The sequence below is a fragment of the Tauraco erythrolophus genome, chromosome 4 (genome assembly GCF_009769465.1).
Source record: "Tauraco erythrolophus isolate bTauEry1 chromosome 4, bTauEry1.pri, whole genome shotgun sequence".
NCBI classification, from domain to species: domain Eukaryota; kingdom Metazoa; phylum Chordata; class Aves; order Musophagiformes; family Musophagidae; genus Tauraco; species Tauraco erythrolophus.
This window is the reverse complement of record NC_141468.1, coordinates 77,033,440-77,057,933: the sequence shown is the minus strand read 5'-3', so window position 1 is coordinate 77,057,933 and position 24,494 is coordinate 77,033,440. Positions and strand designations below refer to the sequence as shown.

At 38.8% G+C, this 24,494-nt stretch overlaps 1 protein-coding gene across 1 annotated transcript; it reads left to right on the top strand.

Moving 5' to 3' along the window:
* Positions 1 to 652: 652 nt before the first annotated feature.
* Positions 653 to 18,329, top strand: SAMM50 (SAMM50 sorting and assembly machinery component). The gene is made up of 15 exons (XM_086611212.1): positions 653 to 733; positions 3,175 to 3,285; positions 4,637 to 4,738; positions 5,558 to 5,645; positions 6,763 to 6,869; positions 8,819 to 8,949; positions 9,160 to 9,247; positions 9,802 to 9,930; positions 10,637 to 10,708; positions 11,846 to 11,932; positions 14,448 to 14,518; positions 15,286 to 15,353; positions 16,162 to 16,308; positions 17,192 to 17,333; positions 18,138 to 18,329. The coding sequence occupies exons 1-15, from the start codon at positions 713 to 715 to the stop codon at positions 18,181 to 18,183; spliced, it is 1,410 nt and encodes a 469-aa protein (XP_086467338.1). The 5' UTR covers positions 653 to 712; the 3' UTR covers positions 18,184 to 18,329.
* The last annotated feature ends 6,165 nt before the right edge of the window (positions 18,330 to 24,494 follow it).

Here is a 24,494-nt window from a genome sequence, read left to right as displayed (position 1 = left end):
TTCCTTTCCGTGTACTGGAATAGTAACTATGTTTAAATTAACCTTAACCACTTCTGTCGTGCACAGCTCCAATTTTGTCTCCTTTTTGTAAAATAAAAAGACAATCTCTTCTGTTACCATGTTTTCTAAGCTGTCTGGTGTGTAATTCACCGTGTTAATTTCATGGAACGCTTAAAAGACTTAATGGTGTAGCCAGGTATCTTTTTTTTCAGCAGTAGTAACTTAAGAGTAGTCAGTTAAGTTGGTGAGATGCCTGTTCGTGCTCCAGCTGGACCTGTAAATCATCTTGATTTAAAACCTACTTTCTTTGCAATCAATTAGTTTACAAAGAACTTTGCTTTTTAAATCGTTTAAATGCAGAAAAAGTTGTTGTTTGGGTCTAGAGGAAGAAAGCAAACATTCTCTCCGTTCTTTTTTTTTTTTTTAAAAAAAAGAGTAATTTAGCACAGCTTTAGCTGTGAAAACCGATCCGTTTTTTTAGGCAATAACTCAAAAAAAAGAAAAAAAAAAAAAAAAATCCAGTTTCCACTGTTCCTCCTTGCGCATGCGCGCCGGCCGGCGGGGAAGCAGCCGGGGAGCGCGCGCTTCGCCCCGCCTCTTCCTGCTCCTCCAGCCAATGGGAGCCGGGGAGGGGCTGCCTGTCATGGCCGCTCGCGTGCTGCTTCCCTGAGCGCCAGCGGCTCCGCTGCTCCCGCCGCCGCTCCGCGCCGCCATGGGCACCGTGCACGCCCGGGTAAGCGCCGCGCCGCCGGGCAGCGAGGAGGGGCTGGTCGGAGGGCGGTCAGCGGGTCACCGAGGCGACCTTCGGGCCAGGCCCGGGACGGGGGGCGAGCGCCGGCCGCCTGCGGGGTACAGCGCGCCTTACCGGGGATGAGTCTGGGATCGGGGCACCCTGCCGCGCTGTGCTCCGCCTCGCCTGAGGCGCTCCGGGAACGCCTTCCCTCCGGGACGGGAAGCGCCGTCCTACCGGAGACGTGCGTAGGGCCCGGCTTGTCTTCGCTTCCTGGGTCTTTCCTTCCCCTCTGGCAGCGGTCGGGGTTGGCCGTGCCGCGGTGGGCTGGGAAGAGCCAGAGCGTGTAGATGACAAGTACAGGCTGGGCGGAGAATGGATTGAGAGCAGCCCTGAGGAAAAGGACTTGGGAGTGCTGGTGGATGGGAAGCTCAACATGAGCCGGCAATGTGCGCTGGCAGCCCAGAAAGCCAACCGCATCCTGGGCTGCATCCAAAGAAGCGTGGCCAGCAGGTCGAGGGAGGTGATTCTGCCCCTCTACTCTGCTCTCCTGAGACCCCACCTGGAATACTGCGTTCAGCTCTGGAGTCCCCAACACAAGAAGGACATGGAGCTGCTGGAGCGGGTCCAGAGGAGGGCCACAAAGATGATCCGAGGGCTGGAGCACCTCTGCTATGAAGATAGGCTGAGAGAGTTGGGATTGTTCAGCCTGGAGAAGAGAAGGCTCTGGGGTGATCTTATAGCAGCTTTCCCATACCTAAAGGGGGCTTACAGAAAAGCTGGAGAGGGGCTTTTTACAAGGGCATGTAGTGATAGGACAAGGGGCAATGGCTTTAAACTGAAAGAGGGGAGATTTAGATTAGGTAAAAGGAAGAAATTTTTCACTCAGAGGGTGGTGAGGCACTGGAACAGGTTGCCCAGAGAAGTTGTGGCTGCCCCATCCCTGGAAGTGTTCAAGGCCAGACTGGATGAGGCTTTGGGCAACCTGGTGTAGTGGAGGGTTTCCCTGCCCATGGCAGGGGGGTTGGAACTAGATGATCTTTGAGGTCCTTTCCAACCCTAACCATTCTATGAATCTCCAATTCCATATATCGTTGCTTAGAGAAGGAAGGTAAAGATTTATGTGTTTGTTGCAGTAGGTTGAGAAGTAGTGGTTATAATGGCAACAGCAAAAGTGCATCTTCAACCTCTGAAAAGAATTTCAGAGAATATGGATGCGCAGGCTCTGAAATATTTTAGAAAGGTGTTGGATTCTCCATGCCTCGAGGCTTCATTAGAGAAGCGTTTCTACTTCTGCCCTGGATAGAGGTGTTTAAAACTGATGTCAGTAATTCCTATATGACTAATGGGTGACCGACCTCTTTGGGGACTAAGAATGGTCTGGATGATTCCTCAGGATCCCAAGTAGAATACCTCTTTCCTGAGAGCCTGTTGAAAACCAGCAGGCTTTTACGTAGTGTTTAATTAGGCTGAAGAATATATTGCCTGCAGGGGGTGGTTAAGGCCCCAGAGTATCTAATTACCATGACTAATTCAATTTCCGGTTTTAATTTTTTTCCTCATATTCTTGGTTTTCTATCCATCTGTAGCATAAACTGATACACAATAGCATGTGGATGCCGACTGTTTCGTATTTGCCTGAAAATTATTGGGAGTGAGAAAGGATGCCATGTTCATTTAACTTATTTCTGATAGGTAACAGCAATTTATAAATCCAGCCAAACAGCTATCCTTAAATAATGCAGCGAGTACTGTATTAATGACTTAAGGCTAAAAGTAGATTTACTGAGTTACCCAATCCTGACCTCTGCTTTTGCAGGTAACCCTCTATTAGCTCGAATCTGTTATCTTCTGATACATCTTATTTTAGAACCCTCTCAGGTATAGTAAATAAAGCCATGCTGTGCTGGACAACATTCTGATTAAAATGTTCACCTCTGATGGATAGGGCCTGAGGTTCTTGAGCATTACTTGGAAGGATGCTTTTAAAAGAAATCTTAAAATCTAAAAGCATATAAATATACGGAGAGCAAAGTAACATGCTGAAAACACCTTTTTTTTTCTTCTTTGTTCAGCATTCATACTCCTCTCCCTTCCAAAAACCCAAACTAAGTAATGACACCCTGATTTTTTAGGGTTTTTTTTAAGAAGGTAGAATTTAGCATAGGAAGCATGCGTTAAAACTAAGCTTATTTTTGGAAGAGTGCAGAGCATTTTTGAGAAACCATTCAACATGGAAGCTATTCAGCTTTCATTAAAAATTTCAGCAAGCAGGTAGGTAACAACTGTGCTGGTAATCACCTTCATTGTGGTTCTTCCCTTTGCTTTTTTTCCGTAGGATCTGATGAGCATGGTGTCAAGAACAATAGTTTTTTTCCTTTGCAAAAAGCATAAATCACAAATCCACGTACCATATTAAATGCAGTTTTCTTTTGTGCTTTCAGAGTTTGGAGCCTCTTCCAATGGGTGGGCCGGACTTTGGTGCCTTGGGAGAGGAAGCAGAACTGGTTGAAGTTGAACCTGAGGCCAAGCAGGAAATTCTCGAAAACAAAGATGTAAGTACGTGGACGACATCCTTGCCTGCTTGTGTTTCCTAAGAGAACTTTCTAAACTATGGCTTGAAATGTGAAAGAATTAAATTTAGTGCTGTGAATTTAATCTGATGTTGTCTAGTTCCTGTTCTTTTTTTTTTGCCTACCACAGGAGTTAGTAAAATTCAGCTTTGAGCTAACAGACCTGTTTCCAGATGCTACTTTTTCCTCTCTCATAAGAGATTACTGCTCCTGCAGCACTGCTTGAGAGCAAACCAGGCACCTGTCCTTAATCTGCTGGAGTGCAGTATTAGCCAGGTTAGGGTGAGCTGCCACCGTGTCAATGATGTTGCTAAGGGAAGTACTAACTTCAGCAGAGGATGGTAACTTTTTGGTTTTTTAAATAATTCACCTGTAAAAGCGTGTCTGTCTGGGCCCATAATACATTTAGCCATGCTAGAGGGGTGAGATATCATGTGTTATCTTAGTTTTTATTAAAATTTTCCTTGCCCTTATGCTATTCAGAGTCATCCTCACTAGAAGCTTGGTAATAACATTTCCTTTTTATTTCATTCATTATGTATATATTTCGACAGGTTTTTTTAAGCAGTTTGCAGCCCTGCTAGATTGCTCTTATTCTGCTGTTTTATTATATGCAAATACATGAAGCATTTGCAGGTGTTTTTTTTTACAGTTATCCCTAAGATTATAACACACTGAAAAGGATGGAAGAGTGAAGGAAATGCAATCACTGCAGTCCATTTGTACCAGCTAACCTGAAGTGTGTTGTGGTTTTTAAGATAATTTTATCTTGGATGATTATATAACAAAATGAATGATTTTTAGAAAAGAGAAAACCTCATAATGCTGGTGATCTTAAAATGCATTTTGAACTGCAATGCTTCAGTGGTAGTAATAATTTTAATAGCTAGAGTTTAAATATTTATGGCTTGTAGGTTTGTTTATTTTTTCTTTTTAACTCTTTGCTTATGTGTAGCTGATACAAGAAACACCTAATTACATGTTTTTTCTTATGTGTCTTAATATCTTAGCGTGATTTCTGCAGTGACTTATTTGTCCATACAATATTTACGACTAAAATCCCAGCAGCAACAATCCATTACTGTCTCTTCTGCTTCAACCAGTATTAGTTTTGATATTAGAGTTATTTTTTTCTTCAATTTTTGTGTCAAGGGAACAACTTTCCAGAATTGTAGATAGCCCTGATCTTCGATAATGTAGGTTATCAGAAATTAGTCCAGGAATCTTCAGAGTGTTTCACTTGGACAGCGATATTTTCTTCTGCATTTGTGATTTTGATACTTGTTATTAGATGCAAATTCAGTATTTGTGTTTAAACATCTGCTCTGTTTAGGTGGTGGTTCAGCACGTGCACTTCGATGGACTTGGAAGGACCAAAGACGACATTATCATGTATGAAATCGCTGATGTTTTCAAGGCTAAAAATCTCATTGATGTAAGTACTGTAGTAAATAACAGACTTATTGTTTAAAAATTCAGGATATGATTTTCTCTCTTTTTCCTGCTTTGGGCTACTCCCTACAGAGAGGGGGAAACTGTCAAGTTTTGTGGTCGTTCTGATCTTGTGATGTGGAAGCCAAATTTGAATATGAAATACTGGCAGGCACTGTGTTTTCTGATGTCTTCAGCTCAAAGATATTGTGAGATGGCAAACAGTACTCTGGGATATTTTTTCAGCTTCTCTCTTGCCATTTGAGAATTGCTAACTGTAGGTGACACTTTCAGTTAATTTGCTTAAGATAAATTGTTGGATCTCAGCACAAATAACTGATGCCGGTCTCCACAATGGATCAAAGTGTGAGTTAGGCTGTACGTCCTTGCACTTCTAGGTGGTGATTCCTTCTGGAATTCGGCTGGCAACTAGACCTGTAAATTGGTCTAAATTTGAACAGATTAGGCCGTTCCGTTTTTGTTTTGTTGGTTTTTTTTTTTTCCAGAAGCATGGGCCCCTTAAATAGAATCATACAAAAAAATAGGTGTATAAGTTTTAAGTACTGAAACCTATTTGAATAATAGCTTTAAGTATTATAACAGTTAGGACTAACAAAAGGTAGGAATTGAGCCATATGCTTTGGTTTTAATTTTTCTTTACAGATTCAAGTGTTAAAGTGGTTGTGATCGGTTTCGAAGGCACGTTTTTGTGTCTTTGTACGCAAAATTTCTGGATATTGTATGACTTAGCTGCATTTAAACTATTTTATCCTAGTTATTTTTTGGTAACCTGAAAGACTGAGCTGCTTATCTCATCCTATAGGTGATGAGAAAATCACATGAAGCTCGTGAGAAGTTGCTTCGTCTAGGAATCTTCAGACAGGTGGAGGTTCTGATTGATACCTGTCAAGGTGCGTATCGCCTCATTAACGCTTACCTTTTTTCTCATACACATATAGACACATGCATACCTATAATGTGTGTTTCCCTGTGTAATAGGTTGAATATTTTTTCTGGGGTGCGTATAACTTACTCTGTCATATACCTTTATATATTTTAGATGTATATGTAGATGTGCCGTCTATACAAATGTATGTGTTTACATCCATTATCCATATGAAGAAGATGCATTTGCATGTGTCTGTATATATGTGTTTGTATATATAAATATTACTTGTATACATGCAAAAATGAGTCAATTTCCAGCACTAAAATAATTACAGTACACATCACTTAATCCAAAGTTTCAGAGGAACACTTGAGGAAGCGCTTGAAAATGTGTCCTGTATTCCATGTATTACACATAACGTAACTGACATTATATCAGCACATCCTTGGTGCTTAAGGAAATACTAGTAACCGTATCAGTGCTTGTGATTAAAAATTGGCTATGTTATATGTGGGGCAGCTGAATGCAGGTTTCACAGTAAGGCTCAGTTGGCATTCCTGGGCTCGTGGTTGCTTTTCAAACCTGTTGCTGTTCTCTTCAGCAGAGGAAAGTTGTGTTATTGAAAAGGAAACGCAGCGTAGTCCCAGAGATTGCTGGTGATGGGATGCTCTTCCATTTGCTTCAAGCAGAATTAGGTACAGCTTACAGTTTTGGAACAGCTGCTGTAGCCAGAGCCTTGAGGGAACTGGGCAGTTTCTGTTGTTTAGCGCTTACCTACAGAGGGCTGGGAGCTCTGCCCTACTGAGAGTGTTCTTGCCATGTCTGGACCACTTTGATTTCTAGTTATTCTGATGCAAGAATTTGCATACATCTTTGGTTTTAGCAGGTAGGTAACAAACAAATGTTACTAGTTCATAGTTAAACCAGTGCGTTGATGATTAGAGCCAGTGATGCTTTGATTGAACTAAACTCTGCACACATGTCCAAACGGCTTCTGTTTCTCAAGTCATTTTTCTTTGTAATGTAGACTTCTATTGTATCATTTGATACAACCAGTTTTCAAATAATTCACATCATCTTCTGTTTGCATTTTTTCAAATAGCTCTCTAGAGATAACATACATTTCTTTCTTTGTGTAGGAGATGATGCCCTTCCAAATGGTTTAGATGTAACCTTTGAGGTAACAGAATTGAGAAGACTAACTGGAAGCTATAACACTATGGTTGGCAACAATGAAGGCAGTATGGTATGGTTTATTTAAAATAATTATTGATTCTTTTTGATATTCCTCTCACTTTCATGTTCCAAACCTAGCAAGGAATTTGATTATTAAATAAGTGAGGACTTGATCCAAGCCAAATTATTTTCTTGATCCAGCTTTACTAAGGCTTTGCTGGACCTTTGTCTCTAAGGAGTCTTGGTATTAGTCAGGCTTTCATTCAGCAAAAGCCTATTTTGAGCTAGGGAAGAATGCTGTGGCTTCCATCTCAGTATGTTAATTTTTTAATTCTTAAAATGACTTAAATTATTTCTTGGTATATTTAAGATGCTCTGTCTACTGGAGAGATTAGTAAGGAGTTTGATATTTAGTTTCGGTGAGATCTATTTAAAGTGTTTTTCGTCTCAGTCAAAATGCTTTATGTCTGACTTGGAAATTGTTGTTGGTTTTCACTATTTCCGCCCAGTACCAGTTGTTATAGGCTGCAAAATGCGAGGTTTTCCAGAGTCATGTAAACTGTGGAACTTGTTTCCATTTGATTCAGTTAAGGGTGCATCAGATTAAAATCTTGTGTGAAAAATGTTTACCAATTGACACAAAAGGTGACAGCTGTACCATCGTTCTCTTAATGTGTTTTTAAGGGAAGTGCTGGTGTAAGTAGATCGTGCTTTCAGGTGCCCATTCCTGCACCCATTCTGCCTTCTCATGTGCACAGTGCAGCTGTGCCTGGGGCTAGTAGATAAGCCAGATCAAGGGACTCATCCTTTTCTTCTTAGGGGTATTTTTAACCTGGATAAGATACTGCATGACTCAGGTGATGGTGTTGTGTGAGTGCAGGGAGAATAGGAGCTCAGTCTTTTGAGAGCTGCTTTTGCAGCTTTGCTGCTGAGACCAATGTCCAGGATGTTGTGGAATGAAACCAGTGGGGAATCCTACTTGCTGGTTCCATTGCATTTGAAAACAGTCTGAAACCTACTGTGATTTCTCTTTTTGTACTCAGCTTCCCCTCTATTTGATATCAATTCGTTACAGAGAAGTAAAACGTTTAAGTGATATGAAAGCATGACTTGTATACACTGCTCTTGGCAGCAGATTATGGTTCCTTAAGAGTTAAATAGATTTGACATTTGTTCTAATTTCTTAAATTCACACGAAGCCTGTAGATGTAATATTTTGTAGTAATAACCCTTTCTGGTTAGTTGGATCATTGCATATTAGCCATCATCACAAAGTTCAGGTGACTGATTTGCTTCCAGTAGCTGTTAGACAAAGCCAATTAGGATTTGGTAGCTTCTTTACGTTCTTTTAAAATAGAACACACAACAGTAGAACAGTGCTGGTAGTGTCTGTGCTTGGAGGAAACCTGCTCCATCCTGTCTGCCAAAGGGGTACAAAGAATTTGTGTCAGAACAGGCAAAAGCGTTTAACTGGTTTCTGGAGAACTGTAATGGTATGTTGTGCTGCTGTCAGGACTGACTGCAAAAGCATCTTGTTATTCCGAACAAAAATACAGGGGAGTAACTCTGTATTGATAGTTTTCCATTGGCTTATTGCTGTGGTTCCAATCAACTCAGCCTGACAATTAGTTTTCCTGATGATCAGCAGGCAAGTCTGTGGTTGCAGAGCAGCTGCTTGTTATGCCAAAGACTTTTTCTCCTGGGCTTTGAGACTGGCTGGGAAATGTTGCTTGAAATAATAGCAGTACCGATGATACAGTGAGAATGCCGATTAAGTCAGCAGCCACTGGACAGCAATAAAAATTGGATGATTAACTGTAACTTGTGCTATTGTGATGATGGCTTTTGCTGCCAGTTCAAAGAGAAACCTCACTTAAAAGAAAAACATATTCAGGTACAAATATTTTAATGTCTTCATTTCTCATTATCATGGTAGATATGCTTGTCATCAGCATACGATTAAGATGCAAGACAGCAAACTATATGAAATGTGGGGTTTTTTTTTTTAATTTTCTGTAGGTACTTGGACTCAAGTTCCCAAATCTCTTTGGACGTGCAGAAAAGGTAACCTTCCAGTTCTCCTACGGAACAAAGGAAACTTCATATGGCCTGTCATTCTTCAAACCACAGCCTGGAAACTTTGAAAGAAAGTAAGGGATGTATTTTTGAGTACTTCTCTTTTTTAGCAAAGGAATATAAAACAATTAATATGATCTTTCATTGAGTAATTAAATTTATTTCTTAGCTGAGGGTCTGTTAATAATGTAGCAGAGCTGGTTTCTTAAGTTCTTGTCATAATTTAAAACTCCACCTACTTAAATAGTTTCACTTTCAAACCTACCAGTAACGTTGTGTTTCAGTTTTTCAGTTAACCTGTATAAAGTAACTGGACAGTTCCCTTGGAGCTCTCTTCGTGAAACTGATAGAGGAATATCAACAGAGTTTAATGTAAGTGTAGCACAAGTGTTTGTGGAACACGTACTTCATTTACATTTAATTCAGATCACAGCTGGCTTTCGTAAATACTTGGTTTACTTTTTTAATGGTTGAAACACTTGTGCATAGAGCTAACTTGTCATTATTTGAAAGAGGTCAACAATTTTAAAATTACAGAGATAATAAATCTCAATCTCTTTGTTGGATTTCAATCTTATTTTGGACATATAAAAATACCAGTGTGTTTTTCTCCAAATTTTTCATGTTTAAATGTTTTTTGTATAGGCTGCTGGTTGCCTAGCTCACTGTAGCAGCCCCATTCAAGATATTTTTCATTTGGGATGGATTAAATAGTGTGCACCTACTTGGAGAAACTCTCTTGGCTGGAGCACAATTAGCATTACTCCTAAATGAAAAAGGATTTCTCTCTGATCCAGGAAGTTTGGAAAGAAAAAGCATAGACTTATGTATAAATAAACTTTAGAGAGAAAGATTTTTCAGGGAAATGTTTATTTTAATTTTGTAGCAAAAATTTTTTCATATCTTACTCAATTCTTTATTTGTAGTTTCCAATCTGGAAGACCAATCACACACTGAAGTGGGAGGGTGTGTGGAGAGAGCTTGGCTGCCTTGCTAGAACAGCATCGTTTTCTGTTCGAGAAGAAAGTGGACACTCTCTTAAATCTTCTCTCTCTGTAAGGTTTTTTCCTGATATTTTTTTAAAATGCGTTATTACAAGTGATCTAATGCTTATGAATGATGCCAAAGGAACTTTTTGTCTGAGTAGGAAGCGTGGTTTACGTCAAATATCTTCTACTGTGTTTGGCCATTCACACAGAGTCATCAGGGAGGTCCAAACAGCGAACATATTTTCATAGTTGACTTGCATTTTGACTGCTGCTTAGGCTGGCTTGTTCTTTCTGCAGGGCCTCCCTCTGTGTCATCCGCTGTCCCTTTTTTGCAGAATTCTCTGGTTTTGTAGCAGGCAGGATCAGTAAATTTTCTCATCCTACAGTTGCTATGCCCTTTCTAAATATTCTTTCCTGTACTAGTTTTTGGTCACTTCTCATCTTTAATTTGTATCTTACAAATTTTAGGAGATAAACTATTTGCAGGTTACTGTCACAAAACTGGTGATTTACACTGGGGCATTGTTGCTGCTATATTTCTGGTGTGTACCATGGCCAAAGGTACATATATATATATTTGATGTGGCTTCTAAAGTCAGAACTAAGTTAGTCTCTAGGTACGTTGTTCCCAAATCCACGGAACTATACTAGCATTAGCTGGAGCTGTGGCTATCTTCCACTGTGTGCATAGTTTTTGAAGGAAAAGAATAGTGTCACTCTGCAGTATTCAACAGATAGAAGAACTTAAAAATAATTGTTGGATTCTTTTCAGCATGCCATGGTGATTGATTCCCGGAACTCTTCCATCTTGCCAAGACGAGGTGCTTTGCTAAAAATTAATCAGGTAGTATTAAATCACTTATACTATTACTGGATTTTACCTGTAAGTGTGTTTGAGTACGTCTTAATTTATCTAATTGATGTTCATGTTAAAAATATCTAAAGTTAGAAATTAATCATAAATTGACTAGGAGACAATGGTGGTCAGTATTTACTTTTTACCTTTACAGTGTGTGCCTTTTAAAATCATGAAACCTTTTTTATGGTGGCAAATTTTCATTTGTATACCACTGGTCAAACAGCACAACCGTTTTATCTTGCTGTTAACATTAAATTATTTATTAGCTGAGATACATGATCCCTGACAGTGCACTTACTCCACACTTTACAGTACGTATTAGTCCTTGTTTTCTAACACTGTAACATAAAACTCCCAGACTGTGGTCCTGTTACTACTAACAAAGTTTCTAAGTCTTAGAATTAAAAATGAAAGACTAGGTAAAAATAGCTCTCAAAGGCATCCACGTGTATCATTTTGGCACAGAAAATGGTTTTCATTCTTGTTACTTTCAGAGCTTTTGGAAAGCTGGCTTTTCTGCTATATGGGTTAATAGTTCGGAAACATTAACTTCTGTGACGCTTTAGAAGCAGATTTCTTTGAAATGCCATTGGAACTAGAAGTGCTACTGTTCCTTAGCAGCAGTGAACTATTCTGTTTCTGAGTGAGAAAGGTGGTTACAATTCAGGGTTTTGTTAACATACTATTTGTTAGATGCTGCCTCTAACTCTAGTTCAGTCACTTCACATGATATTTTCAACTAGCGTTGGTGCAATGCAGCTGGCTGTCTGCTTCTTCAGCCCTACTTGAGTACATATGAAATCTTCTCAGGCCTCGGTAAATACAGTAACAGGTTTGATCCTTCAAATTCTTTTCTATGCTCCGTTCTATTTTGCCATCGTTTACAAAATGGCTTAGAAAGCGATACCTTGTTTTAATATTTGGAGGAGAAAAATGCAGCTCGTTGTTCTGAGGGTCATGCATGGTTTTTCATTGGCCCAAAATTCAGTTTTCTCTCCATACTAGTGTATCTTTATTTCTTGTCCAGAAAACACTGCTTATGCTGATGCAGATATGATGAACTTTTAGAGGGAAGAAACATGTAATACCTGTTACAACTTTCATAAACTTATGTCTTTGCAGGAGTTGGCTGGCTATACAGGTGGAGACGTGAGCTTTCTGAAAGAGGATTTTGAATTTCAGTTGAATAAGCAACTTCTCTGGGATTCGGTAATTTTTTAAAAGATATTTTACTAATTGATCTCAGTTAGCAAATGAAGTTATTCAATCTATGTCTTATGATAATTTTTCACCATGGATTAGAAAAGGATCATGGAAGTGAAAGGTGGCTGGTGTGATACGTTGGTTTGGTTTTTTTTGAAAGTGAAATACTCTTTATTTTTAACCTGACGTTCCTGCCGTGTACAGTCACTTGAGAAGTGGGCATTTTGGAAGGAGTGACTCATTTGACAGTTAACCATATGAACTGTTTTCCTTTCAGAAGTAATGTTGACCATGTCTGTTCTTTGTGATCTTTCTTGAGCGTGATTTTTCAAAAACTTATTACGGGCTTTGTTCTGTGTCCTTCACCTGTTTATGAATATTCTGACTCATCTTGGTTTAGTTTTCTTTTGTCATTGTAAATTGTGAAGATAGGACTACTAATTTTGGTGTCCTAGCATGTAATTATTTCTTCTATGTAAAATTATTGGGCAAGAATGGTAAGGCTGATTTCACTACAACACTAAGCTTGCACTGAAACATTTCAAACTTCTTCGTATTTGTGCACAATGAACAATTTAAGTTCCAGTTAGAAACACACATGGTAGTGTGACAAGTTTAAGAAACCCCAGGCTTGCCACCCTATAGGCAGAGCACGTCCCAGATTTTACGGTGTGATGTGTACATCAGTACTTTGGTTTGGAGTAACTGTGGTTTTGTAGCAAATTCCTTTATCATCATCACTTGGAAGTCTTGGTTTGGTTAGCAGAGCAGTTCTTTTGTTAACCAATTAGGCTTCCTTCGGAGGAAACAACACTGGATAACTCGGCTTCAAGTTCATGTTTAATATGCTCCAGCTTCTTAGGAGAACATAGAGGTTTTAAGTTTCAGGCATCTTTAAGAACAGAGAGCTAGTATTAGGTGGAAATAGGTGTTTTTCTGCTTAATGAAATAATAATTTAACTCTACAGTAAAATTACTTCTGTCTGCATTTAGAAAGAAGTTCTTTAATCACGTGGAAGCGGTGCAGTAGGTTCTTTTCTCGTATCTGAATGGGGAATTAAGCAGCAGCTTCCATTATGGAGAATTAAAAAGCAGAGGTTAGAATAATTTGCATCCCAACATACTGAACAAAACCAAACCAAACCAAGAGTTGAGAAGATCTCTGCCCCTTGAAAGCTTTTTAAGAAGTATTGGAATAATGAAGAAATTCTAGGAGACTGGAACAGTGTTAGCATTATACCAACAGTAAAACTGAAAAACTCCAAGCTACTTCTGTAGTGCAGATACTAATGCACTGATGCTGTAAGAATCTGTCAGTCTACTGTGTCATGCTTTTATTCTTTGGCGACTCAGTGCAATGAAGTTCTTGAGTTGGATGAGTGAGGCCAACACCAGAAGGGCATTTTAAGACTATCCGCTATACCCCTTTCGTATTTCACTAGCAGAAACAATAATTTATAATATAAATTATTATATTTGCACCTGCCATGTGCTGGAAGAAAGACGTTGCCTGATGAGTGCAATTCTAGTCATCTCGCATTTCTTTGCTGACCTTCAGCTGAGGAAGACAGTGTATTCTCCTATGAAGTCATTTAGTGGCTTCATGGCTACGCAAAGAGGATTTTGCTCTTTCCCATTGACTGCAAATATGCCTACATTGTGAGTGAAAGTGAAGTGTATCTCATCACGTGGCGTACGTAAAATTACGTCACCCATTGCTCATGAGTGTAGACTGGCGTGTAACTGGCCTTTGCCTACGCCATGTGTTTTGTAACCAGACACGCGTGTACCGCCTGGTGAGTTCGCTCTGATAATGGCAGGGGAGGCGCCTGGGAACTCTCAGGGCAGAAGGTAGCAGGAGTGTGCTGTAAAATTAGAGACATCATCCAACACCTTTAGCCTAGGTATTGACAATAGATCTCACCATCTGGCAGTAGTACCTGTACTTCGTACTCAGGCAGCAAGCAAATGGTTAAACATATTTATTATAGTGATTTAGTTGCCAAGAATTACTGTATGGATAAGCAGTAATGCTGTATGTCAGTATAGTCATATTTGATAGTGAGTTGCAGAAGGTGGTTTCATTTAAATAGGCTAGTTTACAGACAGGTAATAATTGTATGGTTTTGGTAGCTGGACTTAGCCTCCTATGTGTTTAAAATTGCCAGGAGTAATTTATGTCAGCAGTGTTGTCTTATTTCAAGGCATTAAAATTCATAAGAAAATAGGAGCTGGATGAGCGTTCCCTTTAGCTATTTTGAAAGTAGCATTTGGTTCAAATATGCTGTATTGCCTTTTTCAAGATGTAGCACGGCATGAAAGAAAGAGGGCAGCAATGATCAAGAGTTTCTTGAAAATGCTATTGCTGATGGTGTGACATCCATGCACACACTGTGATCATCTGTAACTTTCTATCAGGCTAATGGGAGCTCTGCCTGTTACTGAGTGATGGAATTTTACTAATGCTATTTTTAGGGAAATTAAGTAATATGTATTAATAAACAACTTTTTTTCTCCAAAGGTTTTTTCAGCATCACTTTGGGGTGGAATGCTAGTACCTATTGGAGACAAGCCATCCAGTATAGCTGATAGGCAAGTTTTTTAAATGTTTCTTAATTTTTTTCAGTCAACCCAGGTAATGTGTAACAAAACTTTATAGTAGAAGAGAGAAGCAGTATCTGAGGAGAACAGAATAGTTCTAGTTATCTTTAAATGCATGTTAGTACTCAAGCCATGCCTTCTGTTTTTAATTTCCATATTGAGGTGGTATAAATTTGTAACTTGCTATGTAGTAGCTCTGCCTGCCAATATTTATGGTTGCAAAAAGGTATTTAGCATCAGCAAAATTTTGCATCAGGCATAGGTAACACTGTAGGTATTTTTAGAAGTAAAGCCGTGTTGTAACTTTATTGACTTTTTAGACAATTTTGCCCTCTAACGCCTGTGTTTAAAGATCACTAGCAGAAACCATGTAGATTTACATTTATTTACAAGAAACACTAAGTGTCAGCTTCACATGTGATAGATCTTAACTACAGTATTCTGTCAAAATTATTGCAAGAGACTGAATCAGACAGTATTCCAATTCATCTTCAGTGCTGGGGAACCTTTAGTTTTGATCTTTATAAGTGATGGAAGACTGGTTTTTATTTTTAATGCTTCCATTTTATTTTGAATTTTTTGCCAAATGCGTCAGGATTTAGATTTACGTATAATTTCTTGTACTTCTTTAAATACACTTACTAAACCTGTTAAAAAGTTACCTGTAACTCTGAAAGCAATGTTAGAAGTATGGCTAGTTATTTTCAAATACGTGCTTTCAAGTGAAGCATTAAATTAAATATAACTGTATTCTCTAGGTTTTACCTTGGTGGACCAACAAGCGTGCGTGGATTCAGTATGTACAGCATTGGACCCCAGAGTGAAGGTGTGAAACTTTTAAATCCCTCTCTTCTGACAATACTGTAAATACTAGTGTGGAACAAAGAACCAAATTCTGTCCTTAAGCTTTGTGTAGCTTGAAAATAATTGCACTCGTTCTGCACTTGGAATCTGAGAAGTGTTGTCTTTGTTCGGTTGTTATATATTAGTTCACAATGGAATAAAGCCTGGTAGTTCTTAGTTAAGCCATGAGCTACTTTTGTAAACCAAGTGTGTGTTCAGACCTGCGTAGTTCCAGTATGTCACTTTAATTCCTAAGCAACCTTCAAGCTGAAAAAGTTCCCAACAGATTGTTACAACAACAGTCACGCTGAATCTCTATTTGATGCAGCATATGTTGAGGTAGCTCAAGGGAAAGGTAATCTGATCAACAAAGGTGTTTGGAGAGCCAGGAGCTTCCTCGGTTCTGTTCCTTACTCTGCTGCTGGCTTGCTGTTAACCAGTGTGTTCAGTATATTTTAAAGCTAATTGTTTAATTGTATCAATTTTCTGGTTTTAAAACTAAGGCAAGTATTTCAGAGGTGTTCAGGAGGTAGGCTCTGATGAACCACAAGTAAGTGCATACCTCAGGCTGTTCGGGTGAAGGAATGAAGGAAAAGGGCAATTCACTTGGCAGGTTTGAAGAATTGTGTAAGTGCTAATTTTTTACTCGCTAGTGGTGAGGTTGGAGAGAGCTGGAAGCAAGTGGCAAGAGTTGCAAAAGAGGTAGCAGTGCAATATAAAAGAACTTAAGGAAGTGGTCTTTTAATGTATTCCACAGTAACTTCTTTTATTCCAACATTTTCCCTAAATAGGTGATTACTTGGGAGGAGAAGCCTACTGGGCTGGAGGCTTACATCTATACACCCCTCTCCCTTTCCGGCCAGGCCGGGGAGGGTTTGGAGACCTTTTCCGAACACATTTCTTCCTTAATGCTGGAAACCTCTGCAATCTTAACTATGGTGAGACTCAACAGAATTGTATATAAACCCCCTGCTTCTTTATATATAGAAAAACAAAAAGAAGAGAGCGGTTATGTGTCTGTTTACTCAGAAGCAGATTGTTTACTGCGTATATTTTTGTGCCTGTCAAAAAGCTGCTGCTATTAACTTGTATATTTGATATATTGCCAGTAATTTTTTTAGCTCTGTACATAAGTTCTAGCACAATTTGTAGGAAAGAGAGCTGGGATGGTAACAGTGCTATCTGTGACTTGGTGATGTTTGCAGACCAGTATGGTAATTGATTAACACCTGCTATACACCAGTCTAAAGGGAGATTGGAAGATGAGGTTTTAGTGAGATTCTGTTGTTTTCTGGGGTGAACTAAATAAAACGTGGTGGTATTGGAGTGTAGATGAAAGTGAGGTAGCTGATATTTGGGTTTTTTTTTTCCTTCCATCCCCAACTTTTTTAAAGATATATTTCACTGTATCAGTGGTTTTTAGTATCAATTTAGGGATATAGTGATATTTGATGTCTGCCTCGCTTGATGGAAGAGGGGTGACATCTGTGTGGGAGGGAAACACTTTGTGCACAATGGAAAATCAGACAAATCAACTTTAAAACTAATAGAAAACCACTAAAGACTTTTAGTTAAGTTTTTAGTACTCTTTTCCAGATTCATGCAAGTAGGTGCCCTGTGGTGGGAAATGAAGATCAACCAGCAATCCAACTAAAATCAGAGTAGTTTGAGTCCAAGGTACTTGGCATTTATGGGAGGTGTGGGTAGTAAACAAGTGTTGAATCTGCAGGACATGCTCCTAAGTAGTCTGTCTCCTGGCTTTGAAAATCCAGTTAGCCTTTGACCACTTTCATTCTTGTTCTCCTGCTCTTTTGGTTTCAGGTGATGGTCCCAGAGCTCACCTGCAGAAGCTGGCAGAGTATATCCGATGGTCTTATGGTGCTGGAATAGTGCTCCGACTTGGAAACATTGCTAGATTAGAACTTAACTACTGTTTCCCCATGGGAGTACAGTCTGGTGACAGGTTTGTTTTTTACACCAGTTTTTTAATAGTAGCTGTTTTTACTGCACTTCTATCCGTATTCGGCAGAGAGAATTGCTGTCTTTAAATCTTGTTTATTCTATTCCAGTTTTGAGATTTTTCAGCACTTGATGCTCTTCTTTCAGCTCACCGGATCAGTGGTGTTTCACAGTACTTCTTGGTTTAAGACTTTGTGTCTCAGGTTTCAAAGCTCATTGAACTTGAGATCAGCCGTTAAAATATACGAGTAGCTGTGTAGCAGGTTTTATTTCTTGAGGGGAAATGATCGCTCAAACAGCTCATGGGATTTTTCTTAAGCCTTCCAAAACCAAATTATTGGATAAATACTGAGTTTAGTGTCTTTGCTTGAAAAATGAAAACAAGTTTAACTACAGATAAAGAGAGAACAAATTAATTTGTTAGCAACCAATTATCCTACACCAAGCAAATATTATAGTACAGAATAGAAAAGCTTCAGGGGGCCTGTTCTTGCCTGTCAGTACTGTGTGAGATACTCTGTATTTTGCACAGGAATTGAGTTATGTTTCTACTTGTCATTCATGTGAAATGTGAATTAATAATAGCAATTCAAAAATTATGGGCTTTATTTTGCAAACGTAAATACTCCATATAGATGACAAATTGGAAAAGCATTTATTTTAAAAAAGGCTTTGTGGGCTAAAATTTGAATTGTAACTTCCCAAAGATTGAAAACTGTAGAAATTTGAGAGTAAGGAGAATTTATTTTAATTTCATTGGTACCTTCTATATCACTTATGTGGTTTATTATTTGTTTTTTTTTTTCAGGATATGTGATGGTGTTCAGTTTGGAGCAGGAATCAGATTTCTATAATACAGAAATGTTTTACATCAGTATATGAAATTGTGCTCTGTAATTGAAATCAAGACTACAATATAGCTCGATATGGTCTAAATTTTTTCTTGAAATACAGATACAATTCTGAGTGATTTACCTCTCAGACTCTGCAAGAAACTACATTAAAGAATTATGCTCTAAAGGTTCATTGTACCTCTGATTCTTTTCAAAGGAGAGTGTTGATAGGATTCTAGCGATTTTAACTTAGAGCTTTCAGTTAATAGTTGTTTCTTAAAATGTTAGAGAGTTGTGTCAGAAATTGGCTCTTGGATACGGTTCACGTGATTACAGTTGTCATTGTCCTGCACAACCTTCACTCTTCCAACCACAAGTCTCACAGGTATTGGGATGACCAAGCGTGAGTGTGACTGGAGTGGAAATTAAGGGGGAACAGTTTTGATTTGTCATCAATTCCTGTGAGCAAATGACCCTGAAAAAATTCTGTTATGCATCAGAAATTATTTTATACAAGTAATGGTTGTAAGTGAACCAAAATGTTCTGATTCGAATGTATTTCACTATTGTAAAATCATCTGCATTTAAATGTCTCCTACAATCTGAACTGAGTACTGTAAATGTTCAAGTCAGCTATTTAGCACAGTAAATAGTAAAATTCAAAAATAACTTTGAAAGGTTCAGGGTTCTCAGCTCTGAGGCAGTGAGTGTTTTAATCCTCTTAGCGAAGCCATTGATTTGGGTCTTGCAAACGGATCTTTTTGCTGCAGCAGTTGCAAAAAGGGTTGTCTAGACATGTGATCATGTGATACTATGTTGTTTGCTTTTGTGTGAGAGGCATGCCTCTCCTCCACTGACTTCTTTAGATGCTAATTTCGCTTAAAAGTGACCTCCTGCTTTATCACGTGGCATATATTCCCGTTTTTGTAAGCTTGGACTAATCCACTAGTTTAGTTCTAACAACTCATCTTTGAAGATAGTTACATATTCATTTTTTTGTAGAATCATAGAATCGTTTAGGTTGGAAGAGACCTTGAAGATCATCAAGTCCAGCTTGTTTTTATACGTATCAAACCTGAGTTGTGATTATCCTAAGAGAATCTAAACCTAGAATCCACTTTCTCTGCATCTAAATTTAGATTTTTTTTTTTTGTTGTTATTAGATGTTGGCAAAATTAAAATCGTAATACAAAGAAGATTCTGGGAGAGTAGAACAGAAATACACAAGCTATTATATTCCTGATTTCTTCTACTCAGCTAAAGACACAGGTTTGGACATACTGGCAAGCTACTTGACTTTTCTGAATGCTGTCAGGACTGCCATGAAATCTTGTTCTGTCAGGCTAGCACTGAGACTCCACTCTTCTTTAAAGACACCACAGTTTTATACATTGCTTTAGCATTGGTATATATTGCTGTTGCTGTAACACAGTAACTACAGCTGTTCATGCTGGTAACTCACGTTCCAGAATACGAAGACTAGAAAGTGATCTGCTTGCTTGTGCAGAGCTCCACTTGACGAAACATCCTTCCCTTTCTAAAAAGTTGCAGCAACAGGCTCACAGATGCTCAAAACATAAAATTGTGTGAATGACAGAAGTCAGATCTATTTCAAATACCAAAATTTAATATAAAGAACCTTTTTTTAGTGTGTTTATCTGACAGCTACTGTAGCAAATACGTATTTAACAAAGCATTTCTGATGATTTTTTTGTTGTTATGAGATAAAATATGACACTATGTTAAGAATGTCAACAAATGTTACTGTTTTTTCACCAGCACTATCCGCATTTTGACATAGCAAAATATTTGTAGTGGTAAGAATGGTGATGTTTAGATACCAAAACACTGTTAGGATTTTCTCCCAGGAGTTCAAAGTTTATTTTGGTCCCGTTGATAAATTTTATGTATTCTGTTTCCTTAAGAACTCCTTTTTGTGCATATTGATTAAAGACTAGTCAAGTGTAGTACTTTAATAAATGAGAGCCTTAGACTAGTATCAGTTGGCCATTTTAAAGGGGACAGTAGCCTTCCTGAGTTGAGCAGACCTACAGAAACAGCCTCAGCCTGCACACTAAGCAGCTTGTCCACAGTTAAGTTTTGAGAACTGTGATCTGTACAAGAAATAAGGGATGAATGGGGGACTTTGCTGAAGGCTGAAGAGGCCTTTCAAGCACATCTGCTGACAGACCACACTGCACCCTGCACCATAGAGTTGTCCAGTAAGAATAAACGAAGAAAAATCTCGTTACGTGAGCCTTTACCTGGGTTGCTGTTCCCCTACCTGTATTGCATTACATTGAAAGATAACAAAGTGCTCAAAAGCTATCACAGGACATAAAGTATTCCTGTATTCCTCTGGAAACAACACCTGGATTACACTTAATTCTACAGAATATTGATGTGATTAGTATCTTCTCATTTGAAATTTGTTGCAGGGGCTCTAGTAATTAGGATGGGTAAGAAAGAAATCAATCCCACTAGAAGCTGCTGTAGTGCTACGCAGAATCAGTAGTAGAAGGGCTCTGGACAGATCCGAAGCAATTCCTCCTGGCTGACTGTGTTTCTGGCCATAGACTTTGTCTGTGAAAGGATAAAAGGCGCAAGGGAGGCCCGCAGTCGTAACTGTGATTCAAAAGCATATTATTTGCTAAATTGGGTAGTTTGGGATGTCACTTTACCTATTGAGTGGTTGAGATGTTTTTGCTTTTATAGCCATGCCCGGTGTTTGGGACAGTAAGATGGTGACAGATGGCCCCAGGTGGTACACCTGAAATGACTGCCCATATGCTTGTGGACTCTTTAAATTTATGTGAACAGTGCTGAGGTTGCAAATACGATCTGAAGCACAGTTTGTTCAGCTGTTTTGTTACTTTACTGCTTACAGTCCTTTCTAAGGCTAAAAGAGGCCTGGGGAGGAGAGGAGGGCTTTTGGGGACAGTGGCTGTACGGTCTTGTTGCTGTATTGGGGTCACCTCTGAGCCAGCGAGAAGGCAGCAGCAATGTGGCAGCAGCGGGGCTAATACTTGTATTGCCAGTTCTGAGACGGTGGGTGATTACTTGGAGCTGTCCCACTCACATAAAAAAGTTGAAAATGCTCTGTATTTGGAAGACCTGGTGGTATTAGGTACCGTTAATGAGTGAGCTGCTAGGGAGCTTTGGGGGAAGGAAACTGGGAGATGGTTAGAACATAAAGGAGCAGGTTTGCTGCCATATGGCAAGATTTAACAACACGAGCATTAAAAATAAAATACAATGGTGACTTCAATAATATGGAAGCGTGCTTCAACATAAGTATGTTTGCTGTTGAGTTGTGCCTGTACTTGCTGCCAGTGGACATCTCTGCAGCGATGTAGCGACTAATGTTTGATACTTGCTACCTTTCCAGAAAACCTGCTGGTTTTGTCGGGCATCTGTGTCGAAATTGCTGTCCATGTCGTGCCCTTTGAGGGAAGTGTTCAGAGTCTTCCTCTCTCGTGTGCGATAAAACACACAGGCCCACAGAAAAGTGAGTGGGGGTCAGGTTGGCTTCCCCTTCTCTGGGGTGTGTGGGCAGTTATTCCAATTAAAAAGTATAAATTCATACTGTGATGTTACAGGGGGAAAAAAACACCTTACTCCTTCACGGCTGTAATAAGGAGTTGGTCAGATGTCTGGGAGATTATCCTGAACTTTGCATGTGATAACAGAGAAAATAATCTTACAATTACAGAATTTGAGTGTTTAGGATTGTAGGTTTGTTCTACCATTCTTGTCTTGTTTTTTAAAAGTACTGGAGCCTGGCAGCCACAGCAGTAGCAATCCTTTTCAGGAAGATTTTACACAGCTCTACCATGGAAAGGTTTTTGAAACAGTGTCATTGAATGTATCTTTTATGACACCAGTGCTAAATCACTGTTAGCAACTGCAGTGCTCTTGGATGGTTTTAATTTAATTGGGATGAGACTTTATGCTGAGTGTATTCTGTGCAAGTCAGAGCATTCAGCTTTCTTGCATTGTCAAACAAAAAAAGCAACCTGGTCTGCAGCTGGTAGAGCTAATGTCTGCATGGAATAAATGGTCTTTTAAAAAGTTCTTCAGTTAAATAGAATATATAATAGAAATTATTCTGAAGCAAATCAGTAGCATCAGTTAAGTGGAACATTTCTACCTCAGTATTGAATAAATAATGTTATTTAAAAACAAAACAAAACAAAAAACACAAAACAAACAACAAACAACAAAGCAAAACAAAACACAAAAACCCCTCCATAACACATTTTCCCTCATCTAGCAGACCAGGAAGAAAAATTAACCGTAACAGCATCTTGTGTCTATAAAATGTCTATCATCTTAGAAATCAGTACAGGTATTATTATAATAGAACAAGACTGTATATAATTTTCTAGTTTAAAAACCAGGTGGTTTTCCTTTGCTTCAATATGTAAAGAACTATGAGAGACCATATATTCAATGTCATCATTGTTTTGTGATACATCTAATTATAATAATCTCGGGTAGTCTAAAATTTTGAAAACAGTATAAAAAGCTATAAGACTAAAGGAGAGGAAACAGAACACCTCTATAAAAAAATGAGAGTGAGCAATGTTAAAATGAGCAAATATGAATTCAGACTTTTAAATGTTCAGCTAAATATTAAAGCTAACAGTTCAGGACTGAAATTTAAAACAGATTCTGAACTAGGTTTAGTCTTTCCAGTGTAATTGTCTTTTTCTGAAAAGACGTGTTTATGCTCTGGCAGTTTTCTTAATGAATAGACACTCACAGGAGTCTCATCCCTGATGAGAGGCAGGGTACCAAAGAGAATTTTCTAGGATGTAGAGTGCTGGTTTCTCATTCAGCATGGAAGGTTTAAACAAATAACATAGCTGGCCTTCTTCATACTTCTCTTTAGACAGAATATTCACTTCCAAATGAAGGGCATTCAACTCATGCAGCAGCAGCTGTGTCACTTTTAATGGCCATTAGCCAGTTAAATTATTAAACACTAACACACACTTGATGAAAGTACTGATATAAGCTCTTAATTTCCTATTTAGAAGAGCACTGTTTGTGTGAACGACCGTGATGTGCCTCAAAAAGACTCCAGGTTTTGTTTTGCTTTTTTTGAAGTGTCATTTTACTTTCTGTTGCCATGGGCTCTCTCTTGTCTCAATCAACCTGACTTCTTTTTACTTTGCAGTAGGCGGACATACTTTTTCTACTTAAGCTACAAATTTGAGTATTTCTTTATAGATACATAGGACATCAAAGTTGGAGGTGAATGGATCTCTCTCTGGTTTTATTTAAATTATTAAAAATACTTGCTTATAAGTTGTTACATCTTGAGTGCTGTACTTGCCCGTGAAGTTTTACATGCCGTTTGGACTGTGTGTATAGCTTGTGAACCAATTTGTGTACTTTCTTGCAGTCTTCAGTATGAATTTTATGGAACTAAAACCTTCACTGTGCTAGTCCTATTGCAGATCAACGTTTACGTGTGCTTTAGTGTTACTAGTGGGTTTTGTATGGATTCAGGTAGTTTTTGATCCATTGAAAATGGAGCTTGCATTTGTAAAGTGTTTCCTTTGGCTTGTGCCAGCAGAATGCATTTGACATCCTTGCTAATTCTTTAATTTTGCAAAGATGTATAATAACCTTAAATGAAATGGGGAATTTAACCAATGAATGTCTTTCTGTGTACCTCTTCAGCATAATTAAGGCTACTCCTTTTTTTATCTCCCCCCCCCCCTTTTTTTTTCTATTTGCCTGATGTATTGATTATAACATTAACTTAAAACATAGAAAGGACTTCAGGGACTGTTGTTCTCTGTGGATGGAGTGTGTGCCTGGTCTTTATCTGGGCGCATTTGCTGCATGGGAGTTGGTTTTACCGTCAGTGTTTGTACTGTACACCCAAGTCTCATAGGTAGTAAGTTCCACTCTATGAAGATTTTGAGAGCATTCCTCCAAAAACCTTGAGGAACTATGTTTGAATTAAATTATTTAAGAAATGATGCAACTTTTAACACTCCCAGTGCTGGCTGTTAAACGCTACACCACCACACTTGACTGGCAAACCTGGTACTGAAGGAGTGTGGCAGCTGCCTTTTTTGGATACATAGACACAGAACTGTGTGAAAGATGCATTTATTTGTACCGTATGTGAGTCTGGATGGCAGACTGGGTGTGCATCTCATTAGCAACTCCAAGGGCTGAAATATTTGCTAGAAAAATGTGTAATAGTTGAAGAGAAAGTATTTGAATAAAGTCTCATAGCTAAAGTTTTTGGTATGCTACAGCACTTCTTCCACTAGCAAGGGCATAGGGAAGAACTCCCTCCTGCACGGGAA